The sequence below is a fragment of the Chironomus tepperi genome, unplaced genomic scaffold (assembly GCF_022539635.2).
Source record: "Chironomus tepperi strain 1889 unplaced genomic scaffold, CSIRO-AGI_Ctep_v1 contig_364, whole genome shotgun sequence".
NCBI classification, from domain to species: Eukaryota; Metazoa; Arthropoda; class Insecta; order Diptera; family Chironomidae; genus Chironomus; species Chironomus tepperi.
Genome location: NW_027226486.1, coordinates 4204294 through 4220089, shown reverse-complemented (window position 1 = coordinate 4220089; position 15796 = coordinate 4204294). Strand labels below are relative to the sequence as shown.

Below are 15796 nucleotides of genomic sequence, written 5' to 3'. Positions count from 1 at the left end.
TTACAGAATTCACAGGTGGTTTAAATAAATCCTGCGATTTAAATTAAACTAGAGATTTAAATCCTTAGATTAAAATGTGAAACACTACATTCCAATTGGATTCATCCTTCTGCCATAAATCCACAACTCCCAACATAATTTCCATATCAACAAACGTCGTTGCTCTTTCATTTTTCCAAGATCCTTACAGAACTTCCACCCCTAAAATAACGAACTTTTCTAATTCAAACGTAATGTCAACAAAATCATAGTAAACAATTCTCAGCACAAAAACATTTTCTCAGAATATTCAATTAAATCATAAGTAATTAAAGTCAAAAACACATCAGGTAAGCTTCTAACACATAATTACACACTATTGACTTCAAATATCATAAAATCCTTTGCTATTTATGCAGCAATATGCTTCGAAAGAAATTGAAGCTTGGTGAACAAAAAGAAGATACAGCAACAAATGATACAAATTATCCAGAAGCTAATATTGCATCATCTGTATCGATTACATTCGAATTGATGTTTTGGGAAAAGATCTGGCGACTTGAACAGCAATTGTGTAAGTTTTAACATAAATTTTGTAAGAGATCCAGTAAGAATCCTTTCCTTTTTCCATACAATTCTTATAGGCGAAGAGCTGAAACAAATAGAATTCAGCAAATCTGATAAGAATATTGGAGCAATCTACAACACTTTGGATTATGCAGCAGAAGTTCATAAGAATTATCTGAAGCAGTACCTCAAGAAGGCACCAAAAGTATTATTCTTAGGAATGAATCCAGGAATAAACGGAATGGGACAAACTGGAGTAATGATTCATTAATTTATTTAAAAGCTCATTTAAATAAACAATTTACTTCAAGGTTCCATTTGGTCACGTTTTAACTGTAAAAAATTGGATGCGATTGACTGGTCATGTTGGAAAGCCTGACATTGAGATTCCGTCAAAGCCAGTTGAAGGACTTGATGTAAGTTTCAATATGATTGCTTTTCATCAACTATTGTTCTGTAAATATGCATTTTAGTGCACTAAAGAGGAACCGAGTGGCAAAAGATTCTGGGGATTAGTTCAAGAACTTTGTGGACAGCCTGAAAACTTCTTCACCAACTGTTTTGTTCATAACATCTGTCCATTCGCATTTTTACACTCTTCTGGACGAAATATAACTCCAACAGAAATTAAGGTACAGAACATCCTTGATAATCAACATGAGTCAACTGATTTTAGAACTGTAAATCATTTTAGGGACCAGCAAAAGCACAACTAAATGCAGTATGCTTAAAATATTTGGCACAATCCATTGAAGTCTTCAATCCACAAATTATAATCAGTATTGGTAGTTACGCTAATGACCGTATCAAAGATCTCAAGAAGAAGAATCTCATTTCAGAATTGATTGACTGCAAGCTTTTGGCACATCCGAGTCCTCGATCATTAAACAATAATGACTGGGTTGATAAAGCACGCAAATGGTATCAAGAAAATGACATTATTAAGTATTTCAACAATGAACGGCAATAACTATTGTTTGATTAGCGGAACCTAAGACATAATAAGTGTGTACCTGTTAAAAATATTCAGTATTTTAAACGAGCATTCATTACAAGTAAGTTATAAGAGTATATTTATATTTAACACATAGCTATCGATAGCATTAAGATTGGTATTTCGTAATTGATACATGACATGAATAAAAGTAATTGACTGAAAATATTTACTTCCAAAAGTTAATTGCTCTGATTTCAGGAGGCTAAATTAGGTATTTAAAAGTAACGGTCATTTAAAATTCAAATTAGTCGATAAGTTCAAAAAGTTCAAAATTTCAAAATATTAATTTCCGTTGAAATTGAATTTCATTGAAAAACCTTTTTATAGTAAAATTAGTAACATTGATTTATTAATGTCTTATAAATTAGTCGACATGTTATATTTCATTTCCATATTTTGACGTTAGTACAAATTTTTTATTTTATTTCTATCTCAATGTCGTGAAAAAATGGACACGTATGAAAAAAAAAGTTATGATATTTAATCATTTTATGGAGGGAATTATAAAGTAGTAAAATCTAATCTTTTTTATTTCATATTAAAGTTATATTTCTGAGATTATGTCCTTTTATGTGCCTCTCGATCCCACTTGCTCTTTTCTCTTGTCGCACTTTTGCTCCTAAATTTACGTCTGTTTTCAATGTTCTAAAATAAATTTAATATTTTTTTTAAATTCCTATATAAAGCTCATGATTAGTTTAAATAAACGATTATTGTGAGATTAAGATTATAATGATGATGACATATAGAGCAGATGTGTGAGCTATGAAAAGTGACGCTGAAGCAAAGCGAAGAATATTCAATATTTAATTGATGTTCTGTGATAATGAAAATTAAATAAAGAGAATAAATATAGGAAGAGATTTAGAATTAGAAAGATTATGATTAGATTGCTGTAAAATGAAGATTATGATTAGGTTGCATTTTTGCTGATAACGGTTTTGTAAAATTTAAAATTTCAACGGTTTTGTAAAATTTAAAAATTTTAACGGTTTTGAAAAATTTGAATTCTTAAAGTTCAAATTTTGAACTTTCAATTTCTTAAATCTTAGGATTTAATTTTAATCCTAGGATTTAACAAAACCTTCAAACTCTTTCGTCATATAACACCGAATTCACTTCAAGTTCATTCATAAAATTATTAATTCCACGGTCAATGACGATAAATACCAAGTGCAATGTGAAATAACACATTAGTTTCGCAAAAATGCACAACAGAAATTCATTAAATGGAAATTTGATAGCTGTTAGCTTTGTGATTTAGTACAAAATGTGCTACCTTTTGATCGTTACTGTAGTTGATCTCATATCCATCGCTTATAAACCTGGAAAATTAAAAATTAATTAATTATTCCCATAAAATTGCACAAACTTAATTACTTCGGCTTCCAAGGAGCATCCATGGCAAGCGAACTGTTGACTGTCCTAATAATTGGCTGTTCCTCATTATATGCAGTTCTTACACTACTTTTACCCGAAAGTTTCCGTCCATATGTCTGCGGAATATCACCAACAACACTCGCATGAAGATACACAACACTACGTTGACTTGCATCGCTATCAAATCGATCACGGCCAAGATTTTCACGGCTGCAAAAAATAAAAAAATAGCAAAATTTACATATAAATTAATTAAATTAATACCTGACAGATAAACTATTGCGAAGCCTTCGTGATGTCGAAAAATTGGAATCGGATTCAAGATTACTGTCTCTTTTATATTGTGGATAATATGCGTCATGGGTGTCAACAGCATCATGTCCAAGAGATTTTCGCGGTAGCGGACGAGGAAGTGTCGAGACTGATCGAACAAGTTTTGTGGATTTTGGTGGTCTTGGTGGAGGCAGGTAGTTGTTGATTGTTGGAGATACTGGACGACTACGATTACTTGGCGATTCTCCTGTCTTTTCTGCTTCATCGGATGTACTTTCGGCAATATTGATGAGCTCAGCACGTGATCGAGAGACCTAAGGACAATAGACATAATGATTAATTGTAAAGGAAGTGATTATAAGGATTTTACCGATTTCGATTGTCTCGTTCGGCGACCAGAATTCAAATTCTGCAGCGATGTGCTCTTTTCTCGTGCCTCATCATAATGAGATGGTGATTTAATCCTTAAACAAAAAAATTGACAATAATCTGTAAATAATCCTCTTAAAATCAATTGCTCGTGTTACTTATTGCCTGCATCGTCCAAATCAGTATCACCAAAGAATCGTAGATTCTTACTTGATCCATTAGACAATGAAATATTTTTCATACTTGACGATTTTGCTCGTGTTATGGTCGACGAATTTGAATTTGAGTGACGATCAATTGTTGGGGGATTTGATAAATCCTAAAATAGAAGTGAACATCATAAAATTAAAATTTATCCATACTTAATCCATCATTGACCTACTCGACTCTTCTTTCTTGATAATCGATCCAATGATGCAAACCAATTAAATTTCTGCTGACTTCCATTTGTGCTTTGTTTATCGCGTTTCAATGTACTTGTGGATGTTACTGTTGATGCATTCTTATTCACTACTTTTGACTGCGGTAATTTTGGCGGCGGTAATGACTTTGAGCGACTTGTTGTCATGGGACTTGCTGTAGGTGTACTTAGACGACGTCTTGGCATTGTTGGAACTGACTTCTGAGGTGGTGGCTCAATATCCGGTGAATATTCACGGTATCGTGCCCTTAATTCATTTTCTTCATTGTTCTTATTACTTCTCAACTTAAACAATTCTTTGACCTTATCCAATCCACTCTTCTTTTTCGTTTGTGTCTTTATAAATTCTCTTGTCATTTTCTTGTTGTGCTTCCACTCCTTTAAAATATTCTTTTTATCTTGATCGGTGTCGTAATTGTCGTCATTATTGCTGCTTTGACGATATACGTATGTGCGAACAAGTTGATAAGGATAAGTCTCATCTGTATGTTTCCTTTCTTTCATTAGAAATAGCTCGCATTCGATTATGTCATCCTCGTAGTTCCATTTACGACTGTGAGGAAATAAAATGCAAACATATGTTCTCATTAGTGGATATTTTAATAGTGGGAATGTTAGTATGTGGAGGTGAATTATGCGCATTTTATTTGACTGGATGTTCGGTAATAGATTTTTAGAGGGAATTTCAGATTTAAGAATTTTAACGACTTTTTGGAATTTGAAATTTTGAACTTTAGAGGGCTTAAAACATTAGTTCTAAATTTTTGAATTTCAAAAGGCCGATTTTTTTTTTAAAACTTATCAAGGATTAATCCAGTGGATTAAAATAAGATTTAGTCAATTTGTTTCAAGATATTTAAAAGGAATTGTCACAATCCAATTACAGTTAGCTATGAAATTTCACACATCCAGTCAGCAAAGTAAGCCATTTAAAGCAAATAAATAAGCTCATTTGCTTAAGCAAAAATGCGATAAATTTAAAACAATGAAAGAATAAATATGGGCGTACCCAATATTAAATCTGGAACTATACCGATTCTTATTGTGACTATTATTCTTAACAACAATGTCCGTCTCATTTCCCGAATCTGTGTATTTATCAATGAACTTTTGACTATGATGTGAATTTTTTCTCATTGATCCATCATCCAAATACGTCGTTGACGTTTTCGACTGCTCATACTTAACTCTCGTCGGCGATGACGATTTATTAAAATCAAGATGTTTTCGTTCAGGCGAAAAGCGATTATTAATAAATTCATTTGAGCCATGTTTGTTGTATGTTCGTTTGTGGATTGTAGGTGGATTTGAGCGTGTGTGATTATTGTCATTGTTGATGTGAAGGCCGCCTATTCTTGATTTTATGCGAGATTCCAAGATCTCACGACGACTACTCAATGTAGCATCGATTCCATTATTAAAATCTGTTTCACGCATTTCGTTCAGACGATCAAATTCGTTATCTAAGTAATAAGTCTGTTGTTGCTGTTGTTGTTGATGATTATTAATTAAATTATCAATATTTGTATTGGATGAATATCTTGGAATGTGTTTTCTTATATTTGCTTTTATAATTGGCTCTTCCTCATTCGTTGATGCAATATTATCGATTTCGTCTCGTCCAAACTCATCCACTGTATGCTTTCGTGATGATACTTTCTCGTCTGAAGCTGTATTGATAAAATCAACTGTATCATTTCTCATTGATTGTTTAATTAAATTGCTAGGACTAGCTGCTGACTGTTTACGGCTCGTCTTAAGTAGCATGTCATTGTTCTGTATTGTTTTACTAGCATCAGCATTTTTTTGATCATTGCAAACTACTTGTGTGTAGACAATGTTACTTGGGTTATGATTACTATTATTAAGGCTATTAGTATTGCTGTTATCTATGTGACTCTCAACAGTTGGTGTCATAGATTTCATATTAAAATAATTATTATGATTAGTATTATTGGGTGATGATGGCATTAAAGTAGGACTTTTAGGCGAAAGCTGAGGTTTTGTATATGAAAAGCCACCGGCTTGTAAGACGGCCATTGGCGGAGGCGATAATCTTTCAACAGATAAGCGTTTAATTATTTTATCCACCCTCACGTGTTTTGTGAGCGGAAGCTTTTCAACTGGCATTTGTGAACTGTGCATTGATTCCATTGATTTTGATAGAAATTTACTACGTTGTTGCTTCAATGAATTTTCACAGTCCTCGACACCCTCGACGTTATTGATATTACTGTTATTTGCTTCAAAATAGTCACTACAATTCCTATCGTCCAATAATGGCGTATTGACTTCTGTTATTGGACTCAATGGAATTTTCTTTCTAGTTAGAGAATTTGTTATTAAGGAAGTATTGTTGTTATCACTGTCACTACTTATTACGTTATGGTTGTTATTATTTTCATTAATATGCAGCTTATTGACATATTTTTCACGTTTATGCTTTAAACTTTGTGAACTTATATCACTTTTACTTCGTCCAACCTTTTTATTATTTACAATTTTCTGATCATTCGTTTTAGTGTCTGTGCTACTACCATTATTTTGATTACTATTAGTTGAAGAGATCGAGTTAGTGGAAGCTGGTATACTGTTAAAGAAATTGAATATGGAATTTCGTTTAAGTTTTTTTGTTGATGCGTCAGATTTACTTCGTCGTAATGGCTTTTTATATGCTTGCTTTCGATGTGGCAAAGATCCAAAACTGTTGACCTGCTCGAGCACCAAGGCTGTTATTGTGATAAAAATATGAATAAACAATTGACAATCAATGTTATTGTTGATTATGACATGTCATCATGTGTGTCATGTGGGGCTTTTGGATGTGCACATGCAAAAATTGCAATGAATAATTAACGGATTTTCAAAGTTGAAATGTCAACTGTCAAATTAATTTTGAATTTTTGTACTAAAATCACTAACACATTGAAATATTTTTCTAGGAATTTGAAGAATTCTTTGATTTATGTTACTTTTTAGTCAAATAACAGATAGAGACATTGGAATCGACAATAACAACTCTAATCTGTCAAACTAAGTTGATCCAGTATAGAATTTTGTGTATTTTCTTCAGAAATTAAAATTATTCTTCTCATTCACAAATTCAAGTACAATTTTCACATGAACACATCCATATGGTGAAATCAGGACGATTTACTCACCTGCTTCTCTCTCTAAAGCCTCGTGAGACAAGTCATTCGGTAATTGACGTCGCAAATTTGGCGATTGTGACCGTGAATTTGAGTCAGAATTCAAATTGTCATTGTTTAGTAATAATGAACCTTTTAACAATTAAAACAATAGATTAAAATATGCCATATTTACCAATCCTAATCAATCAATCAATAGTAAATGCAGAGAAGAACTCATCGAAATGGAAATGAATGGATAGAAATAGACACGAAATAAATAAATAAAAAATGTCTAAAGATAGTGAAAAGTGATGATTCGCGACTTGTGTATTCCACAGATCCAAATGAAATGAAAACTACTAAAATACTAAAAAAAAAACCAAATGGCAAATGCAAAATCATCTGAATTTTATCATCGTCGCAGTATTAGTTACTGCTGTATAAACAAACGTCAACTGGTCGCACAAAAATATTTTTATTTTCATTCTCAACAGAGAACCTATTGTAAAGATCATTTGTTAATGTGTGCACAATAGAGGAATAACATAGAATCAATGTGGGATAAAAATCGTAATTTTTTTTTTGTTGTTTGTGGAAAAGTCACATATTTGGAAATGCTCAAAAAAAGAACGTGAATGAATAAAATATGTGATGAATATAGTTTGATTTATCTGTCGATCTGTCTATGTATTTTTTATATTATTATATCAATGAACATCATCATTTCATTCTTATCTCATTAGTCTACATTTATTCTCATTTAATTGGCATTGCAATTTATTTTTTGCTCATTTCAATGACTTTGTAACGGTTTTTAGTTGAATTTTTGATTGTGTCTTCGATTATTTTTAGTACTGAATTGTGTTTTGATTGACTTTTGATTTGAATTTCAAAAATTTGTTAAATTTTGAATTTATGTTGTGTCTTTGATAATTTTAGTGCCTCGGCTAAAAGTTCAAATTCCGAAAAGTCATAATTTAGAACTTTAGATTCTATGCTTTTGAATTTAAAATTCGTCAAATTTTGAATTTTAAATTGTCTGATATTTTTATAATCTCGGCTAAATTATTTCCAATTTAAAAAAGTCGTTAAATCTTGAATTTCAAACATTCGTCAAATTTTGAACTTTGGTAAAATTGTGTCTTGGCTAAATTATTTCAAATTTCAAAAAGTCGTTAAATTTTAAATTTCAAAAATTTGTTAAATTTTGAACTTTAACACAACTACAAAAATCTCAACAAAACTGCCGACACTGTGAATGAATATAATAAATTATTAGTGCACCCACTTGAGAATTTATCATCAATATTTTAATATAAAAGTCAATTTACGTTTTAAGTTATTTTTTTCTTTTTCTCTCTTTTTTTCTGCATGTTACCGACATGTGTTGAAATAAATTGTTCTATTCAATTAATTCAGATCAATGCAAAGGATAGAAAAAATAAAGTCAAACTAACCATATCTCTTAACATGTACATCACGATTGAAAGACACACGAGGCCCATTGTTAGTCTTTGGCGTTGAAGAATTCTCCATAGAATTCACCATATTGATAGCATAACATTTCTTTCACACGCTCAAAACTCTTTTTTTCTCTCTTTCATTCAACAAATTTGTCCTCTTAAAAAAATATCTCTAAAATGACGTCATTTTATACAAAGATTGAATTTTGTAATGCAATTGATAAAAATGTCATCCTGAAATTATAAATTTAATTTTACTAGTTTTGTAATTTTTTGAGTTGTCACATAGTTAAATTTGATTTTGAGGTGTAAAGGGATTATTTCGTGTTATTCCAGTTTATCTTTTTGACATATATTAATATACATTTTCTTAGCGCAATTCTGGTGGAGAAATAGGAATTTGATGTTCATTTTGGGTTGTTGACACTTTTTGTAACGGTTTTTATTTAAAAATATATGATTCTAGTAATGAATTTAAACATTAGTACACAAATGTACTGGATTTTGATTGTTTCTTAACTATTTTCAATATTAATTTAACATATTTCTAAAATTTGAAAGCTTTACTAGATTTTTGAACTTAATCTAATAATGTACTAGATTTTTAATCCCAGGATTAAAACATTAGTACTAAATTTTTGAACTTAGGATTGAAAATGTACTAGAATTTTATTCTTACGATTTAATTGCTGATCCTTTGAATTAAACATTTTTAATCTAAATTTCTAATACAAGGATCAAAAATGAAGTAGTAGATTTTTAATTTATGATCAATGAAAGTACTAGATTTAGAATCTTAAGACTAAAACTATTAAAATTCAAAATACAAAAGTTCGTTTAAACTTTCAAAACCTTTCAATTGTCCAAAATCCAATTTAGATCAAATCTGATTACAATTTTCCTAAACATTATCTCCAACCACAAAAACTAAAATCCACCAAAAATACGCTTATGTCCGATAAGTTTTAATCACATTTTCTCTCTCTAATTTACAAATGCTTATATTATACACACATGTGGTACATTAATAAAGACTATGTTAGTATCAAAAATATTAAAATTCTTTGTCGCTGCTTGTTTTTTTTTTTTGCGAGTTGTGTCAAAACCTGTCCAATTCTCACAGAGATGAAGAAAAGTAAAAAAAGCTGAGATTTTTTTTTATAGTTCCAGTATTTTTTTTTTGGTCAATTTTAATCTCTGATAAAATAAATTAAGAACTTTCGTGTTCGCTCATAGGATATTTTTGAGATGGAAGACTTCAATGAGAGAACAAGCGAGAAGAACTGATTGTTATTGAATTATATCGAGAAATTAATGTACAATCATTGAGTTGGAGTCGTTCATGAATGACGTAGGTCTGTAATTACTTTAATGGAGTGTCCGAGCAGCATGATGTAATCGCTAGGGCACTGCTACGTCGCTTTGTTGATGACAAAATATGTAAGTGCTGAAAACAGCGCCGTTTTGGCTGTTTTTGGTCAATTTTTCTTTAATATCTTAAACTATTGCGTTATTCTCAACTTGTTATGCTCTTGAGTGTAAGTTCAACGCCTGCTTGGGTTTGAGATGTGTAGCACAATGATTATTTATTAATAAATTTAATAAAACAACTTCCAAATGGATTTAATTCTTCACTATAATGTTTATTCTTCGAAGTTCAAAAACAGACTGAACTTTTGTACTAAAAAGGGTCTTGAACTATGAACAATAAATATTATTCAAATCTCAAATGATCGTTAATGAACAGAAAGTTTACTAAAGTTCTAAATTTGATAAAGAATCAAGTTCTGTTCCCAGAATAAGACTAAACCTAGACGTGATTCATGACCGACCCCACATACATCTTAATGACTCAATAATAGCAGCATTTAAGTGTATTTCGAGAGAGAATATTTTTCATATAAATACACAGATTTGTGAATAGATATTTGTCCACTCTCTACGCAAGTGTCATTAAGCTGTTAAGCGAGCATGTTTTATATGATACAAGTATGTCGTAATATGAATTAAAGAACCAAAAATAGTTAGTTAATAGCATTAAAAATTTCACCAATAAAGAATATTAAAAGCTGATTTATGAGGACTAATAATGAACACAGATGAAAGTGAAAATCATACTGTGAATAAGAGCAATGCTCAATGTGACATAGTAGACCTTCAAATGGTACACAATGGATTAATTTAACAATTATTTCTCAGTAACCGACACCAAATGGTTTTTTATTTGACTGATAAACAGTCATTGATAAGGATTTATGAACTTGTATTATGAATTTATTAATTAAATTAACTGAAAATTTCATTTAGCACATAAGTTTGTAAATTTTATTATAATTTAAGCACTTTTGATTACTTTTTTAAGTTCCAAAAACTCACTTATCAATTCTTATCAACTGGATGTTTAAAATTAATTTAATTAAATTTAATTTCACAATTTTTTTAATTATAATTTAATAAACTTAATTTTTCATTGAACTTCCCAAAAAAAGAATTCTTTTAATTCCACATTTTTTAAATTTTTACACGAAATACAAAAAAAAAATATTTTTCAGCACACCGATTTGACTTGTTGTGCTTTAAGATATAGACTAATGTCGCGAAAAGGCGAAAAGAGAGAAAAAGACTCCGAAATGAAAATAAAAATATCTCACATGTACGCGAATACATCAATACCACAATGTGTGTCTCAGTATTGATCACTCGGACATTAAAATAAGTCATGAATCTCATTTATTTATTAAAAAATTAAAATTTTATTTTTATGTATGCACTTAATTAGGTAAATTAAAATGGAAATCACACATGGGGACATAAATAGTATTTAAACAATATTTAATTAACTTAATTATGAATATTATCTACAAGGTTGCAAATTGTGCAATTATTGGCAGAAATCATTTTCACCTTATTTAATTAACGGTTCTTTGATATTTGTATTCTTTAACGGTCGTTTTAAATTTGAATTCATCTGGAATGAAGAAAAACAAATTTAAATAAATTTCGATCGTTATTTTTATTTGAAGAGAATTTTTACAGAAACATGACTTAACTGTAGTAATTTACTGATTTTCAAGTTTCATGCACATCATTTTAGTCAATGATATTTGAATCAATACACTCAATAAAGTAAAAACAATTTAAAATCCAAAGAAAACTGACAGCAAAAAATAACGGTCAAATTAAATTTAAACATGTTTTTAGCACAGACTTTAGCACTATTTTAGCATTGAATTTTATTGACATTAAAAATTACTCCAAATTAATTCCTTTAAATGTAGTAAATAGCCCTAATATATAGTTCAATTAATAGTTTACAGGATAAAAGTAGAAACGTCATCTTCCAGGCAACAAAATGTTAAGTAAGTATCATCAAATAGACCATAAAATGAAGTAATACATTAATTTGTCCTTGTTAAAAATTTTCTCAAGGTTGTTGTGCAAAATTAAGTTGCTGCCAAGCGGGATGCTTCAAGCCTCGCTATAAGCGATTGGTGGACAACATTTTTCCAGCAAATCCAGGTGAGTTAGGGCTAATGTCATCAAATCTGAAAATCAATAATTGAACTTTATTCCATAGAGGAGGGATTAGTCAAGTCTAATATGGAAAAACTGACTTTCTACTCGCTTAGTTCACCTGAAAAACTCGATAGAATCGGCGAGTACTTATACCAAAAAGCGACACATGACATTAATAGGCGGAGATATAAGTATGCATGAATTAAAACCAAAATGATACATTTTATAATCGATTTTATTAATTACAGACTAGTAGAAATAGCAATGGAAGCTATGGATTTGCTGCTGATGGCTTGTCATGCTCAAACACTCAATCTTTTCGTAGAATCGTTCCTTAAAATGATACAGAAGTTGCTCGAGGATGCTAATCCAAGTCTCCAAATTATGGCAACAAACTCTGTAAGTATTTAAAGTGGTTGATTTTGGGTAAATAGAATGAGTCATAATAATGGATTGAGGATGTGTACAGGCCATACACAAAGTTTAATGACGAATTTTAAACAAAATCAATCAAAATTAATTTTAATCCTAGGATTTAAATTATAAATCAAGTTACTTACCATCAATCTCCATTACAGTTTGTCAAGTTCGCAAATATTGAAGAAGATGCTCCATCATATCACCGTCGTTACGACTTTTTCATCTCAAAATTCTCATCAATGTGTCACGGAAGCAATGATAATGTAGAGATAAGAAATAATATAAGGATGGCTGGAATTAAGGGTCTACAGGGTGTTATTAGGAAGACAGTATCAGATGATTTAGTCGAAAATATTTGGGAAAGGCAGCATATGGAGAAAATAGTTCCATCTTTACTATTCAACATGCAGTCTGGCAATGCGCGAGAAGAGGAAGTAAATGAAGAAGACAATGAACCAAAAACTCCACCAGTTTTAGCTGAAAGTGTCTTACGTGAACTAGTTTCACGTGCATCCTTCAGTCATATTAATGATGTCTTAAAACCATTACTCACACACTTAGATCATCATCAATTATGGATTCCACATGAATTTGCTATTCACACATTTCAAATTGTCATGCTTTCAATTCAGCCGCAATACAGTTATCGTGTCGTTGAGACACTCATGTCTCATTTAGATACCACAGCATCGGCAAAGACAAAGACATATATTGCTGTCGTTTTATCAGCAATTATATCAATAGCTGCTGGCGAAAGTGTTGGACCGTCTGCACTTGATATCATTAATAATCTTTTGACATTGTTGCGTGATAGTGTACGACGTGATAGTGGAAGTAGTAAAAATCCAACAATCGGACAATATCAAGAGAATTTAATTAATGCACTCGGTCAGTTTGCAAATCATCATCCTGACTATCAGAAAATTGAGATCATGATGTTTATTATGAACAAAGTTCCAACATTTTCAAAGAAGGATGAAGTTGATCAAGTTCTACAGATTATATTACTAAAAAGTTTACTTAAAGTTAGTGTTCAATACAGGACAGTGTCATTTGAAAAAGCATTTCCAGCATCATTCCTACAACCTTTATTGAAAATGGCAAAAGTGACGGAATCAAAAGTTCGGATAATTGTTATGGAAATTTTACAAGCACTGCTTGATCGTCATAAAAATCAACAGATTGTATCAGTTGTAACAATAAAAAAATACCATTCGTTATCGTTGGAACCGCCCTCACGTTCCGATATAATATTTGCAAATAAGCAAGTTGGAAATTTAATGAATGCACTTATAAATAGTATGCTACTTGATGATCAGGTTATTACATTGGAATCAGCTTATACAACAGCCGCATTAATGATATCAGAAATGGGATGCATTGAGACACTTCAAGAATTTATGGTCTTTATTTTCCATCTGCAAAATAAGGCATTATCATTAGAGGATCTCACCGTTCGACATAAATGTAATTTGCATCGTATTGCCATCTCGCTTGCTACATTTATAAGCCGATGTCTTGGTATATTTACTGATTATTGTGAACAATTAATCGATAAGAGACGTCAAAATGCTCCATTTTTATTGCCACCGCTAACTGAAGACTCGTCGCCGACACTTCATTCGATGAATTTAGAAATTTCTGATGAATTATTGCTTGATCGTCAATTCATTGTATCAGTATTACAGAAATCAGGCATACGTAGTGAACGATTACAAATGGAATCATTATTTCCATCTGATCGTCGTCCTTCATTAATTGATGGCATATCCACACGAGATGGAAATTTGTCAGATACTTATCCTGATATTGATAGCATTAAGAGTTCGCCGGATGTATCGCGCGTAAGTAACTGTTTTTTTATAGCATTTTTAATTGACTTGTTCTTTCATAACTGAATGACTTAATTTTCTTCTTCTTCTTTGTTTGGGTTGGTCGTGAATGGTCTGTGACTTGATATAAATTGTGGGAATTGATTTTTAATCCTTGGATTTAAATTTTAATCCTAGGATTTATTTTAAACCCTTCAATTCAAAAGATTTTTTCTCACGTTGATGGACAGTACCATTCATGAATTATTCATTAACAACTTATATACTTACATGATTTCTCTATTTGTCCATTACAGAAAGCATTAAATCTTCAAGAATTGAACATGCTTGAATTAAATTTTGAAGGAATGAAAAGGATTCTGACCGCAACACACGAATCAGCGAAACTTGATGAAGTCAATAAAGAGAAACGAGAGCAAATGGCTAAATCATTAAAGGAACAAGACTTTGATGAACTAATGAAGTTTAATGAGTCTTCGGTAAGTTTAATTAATTTTTCTTGACTAACATTTTGTTAATCGGAATTTTATGCATGAAAATAACTGGAACTAAGTCAAAGTTCTGCATAAGCTAAAATATTTTTTCTCTCTTTATTTCTTCTTTCTCCTATTCCAAAAACAGCATGATCACATCCAAAACAAATTGAATGAACTATTCAATTCACTTGCCATGGATCGACCATATTTAACCAACGATAATGCTTTAAATTCAAAGAATCAGAAACCGATATATGAAAGGAATTTTCCAGAGCTATTTTTCTTCTAAGGACATAATTAACAAAGTTGTGATTTACTATCAATATCTATTAATAGCTATTTAAAGTGCTACTCAATATTTTTTTTGTTGTTATAATCAATGGTTATAGAGCATTTAGTGATTATTTATTTAAATATTATGAATATAAATGAAATTTATGGAAATGAAAAGTCAAAGTGATTAAGTATTGGAAAGATTGAGAAATTTGCACACAATTTGCTTGAGGTTCGTGTAATGTTAAAGGAGTGTCAAATGGATGGTGTTTAGTTAGGCAGAGCAAAATACCATTTTGTACAAGTTGCCATAAAATTCATCCAGTTTCATACTTATAAAATTAATAAATTCTACTTGACGCGCTTAGTCTATTAATATAAAGTAGACATGCAGCACATGATGCTATTCGGAAGCTTTAAAAAAGTGTGAAATTTCTCAAAAATGTTCAATTTTATTTGTTCAGTTTTAATAAAAAGTAGACATGCAGCACATGATGCTATTCGGAAGCTTTAAAAAGTGTGAAATTTCTCAAAATGTTCAATTTTATTTGTTCAGTTTTGGGGTCGTTTGCAAATGATGTCTAATATTTATTGTCTATCAAACATCATTTATGCCAATTATGTCAAATTTTGAAAATTTGTGACAATTTTCTCTTTTAACGGTTGTTCAAAATTTTAAAATTAAAGTTCAAAATTCAA

General features: G+C 30.7%; 3 protein-coding genes across 5 annotated transcripts; 2 read left to right on the top strand and 1 right to left on the bottom strand.

Annotated features, from left to right (window-relative positions):
- Positions 1–234: 234 nt before the first annotated feature.
- Positions 235–1675, top strand: LOC139095531 (single-strand selective monofunctional uracil DNA glycosylase-like). The gene is made up of 6 exons (XM_070646914.1): positions 235–329; positions 399–553; positions 624–802; positions 858–962; positions 1020–1178; positions 1241–1675. Exons 2-6 carry the CDS (start codon positions 403–405, stop codon positions 1514–1516), a joined length of 870 nt encoding a protein of 289 aa, XP_070503015.1. The 5' UTR covers positions 235–329; positions 399–402; the 3' UTR covers positions 1517–1675.
- Positions 1676–1861: 186 nt separating this feature from the next.
- On the bottom strand, positions 1862–8764 carry LOC139095499 (probable serine/threonine-protein kinase DDB_G0282963). Of its 3 annotated transcripts, none has more exons than XM_070646866.1 (10): positions 8575–8758; positions 7148–7267; positions 4996–6715; positions 3948–4539; positions 3724–3884; positions 3567–3660; positions 3188–3510; positions 2924–3133; positions 2823–2868; positions 1862–2188 (listed from the first exon to the last, which is right to left on the bottom strand). In XM_070646866.1, exons 1-10 carry the CDS (start codon positions 8663–8665, stop codon positions 2102–2104), a joined length of 3444 nt encoding a protein of 1147 aa, XP_070502967.1. In that variant the 5' UTR covers positions 8666–8758; the 3' UTR covers positions 1862–2101. The 3 variants fall into 3 exon arrangements, with proteins under 3 accessions (XP_070502967.1, XP_070502968.1, XP_070502969.1); XM_070646867.1 differs by lacking the exon at positions 8575–8758 and adding an exon at positions 7441–7534; XM_070646868.1 differs by lacking the exon at positions 1862–2188 and adding an exon at positions 2212–2361 and having other exon boundaries at positions 8575–8764.
- Positions 8765–11799: 3035 nt separating this feature from the next.
- On the top strand, positions 11800–15280 carry LOC139095506 (protein EFR3 homolog cmp44E-like). The gene is made up of 7 exons (XM_070646877.1): positions 11800–11939; positions 12010–12099; positions 12158–12287; positions 12345–12495; positions 12675–14360; positions 14645–14827; positions 14970–15280. The coding sequence occupies exons 1-7, from the start codon at positions 11933–11935 to the stop codon at positions 15111–15113; spliced, it is 2391 nt and encodes a 796-aa protein (XP_070502978.1). The 5' UTR covers positions 11800–11932; the 3' UTR covers positions 15114–15280.
- The last annotated feature ends 516 nt before the right edge of the window (positions 15281–15796 follow it).

What these genes read in the sequence shown, in the direction of transcription:
- LOC139095499 (XM_070646866.1), bottom strand. Translation starts at nt 8,665, where the DNA reads ATGGTGAATTCTATGGAGAATTCTTCAACGCCAAAGACTAACAATGGG. An exon ending in AGTTCCAGATTTAATATTGG is followed by an intron (nt 4,540 to 4,995) that starts GTACGCCCATAT and finishes ATTTCCTCACAG; the next exon opens with TCGTAAATGGAACTACGAGG. An exon ending in TATCAAGAAAGAAGAGTCGA is followed by an intron (nt 3,885 to 3,947) that starts GTAGGTCAATGA and finishes CTTCTATTTTAG; the next exon opens with GATTTATCAAATCCCCCAAC.
- LOC139095531 (XM_070646914.1), top strand. Translation starts at nt 403, where the DNA reads ATGCTTCGAAAGAAATTGAAGCTTGGTGAACAAAAAGAAGATACAGCA. An exon ending in ACGGAATGGGACAAACTGGA is followed by an intron (nt 803 to 857) that starts GTAATGATTCAT and finishes ATTTACTTCAAG; the next exon opens with GTTCCATTTGGTCACGTTTT. An exon ending in TAACTCCAACAGAAATTAAG is followed by an intron (nt 1,179 to 1,240) that starts GTACAGAACATC and finishes AAATCATTTTAG; the next exon opens with GGACCAGCAAAAGCACAACT.
- LOC139095506 (XM_070646877.1), top strand. An exon ending in GTTCGCCGGATGTATCGCGC is followed by an intron (nt 14,361 to 14,644) that starts GTAAGTAACTGT and finishes TGTCCATTACAG; the next exon opens with AAAGCATTAAATCTTCAAGA. An exon ending in TGAAGTTTAATGAGTCTTCG is followed by an intron (nt 14,828 to 14,969) that starts GTAAGTTTAATT and finishes TTCCAAAAACAG; the next exon opens with CATGATCACATCCAAAACAA.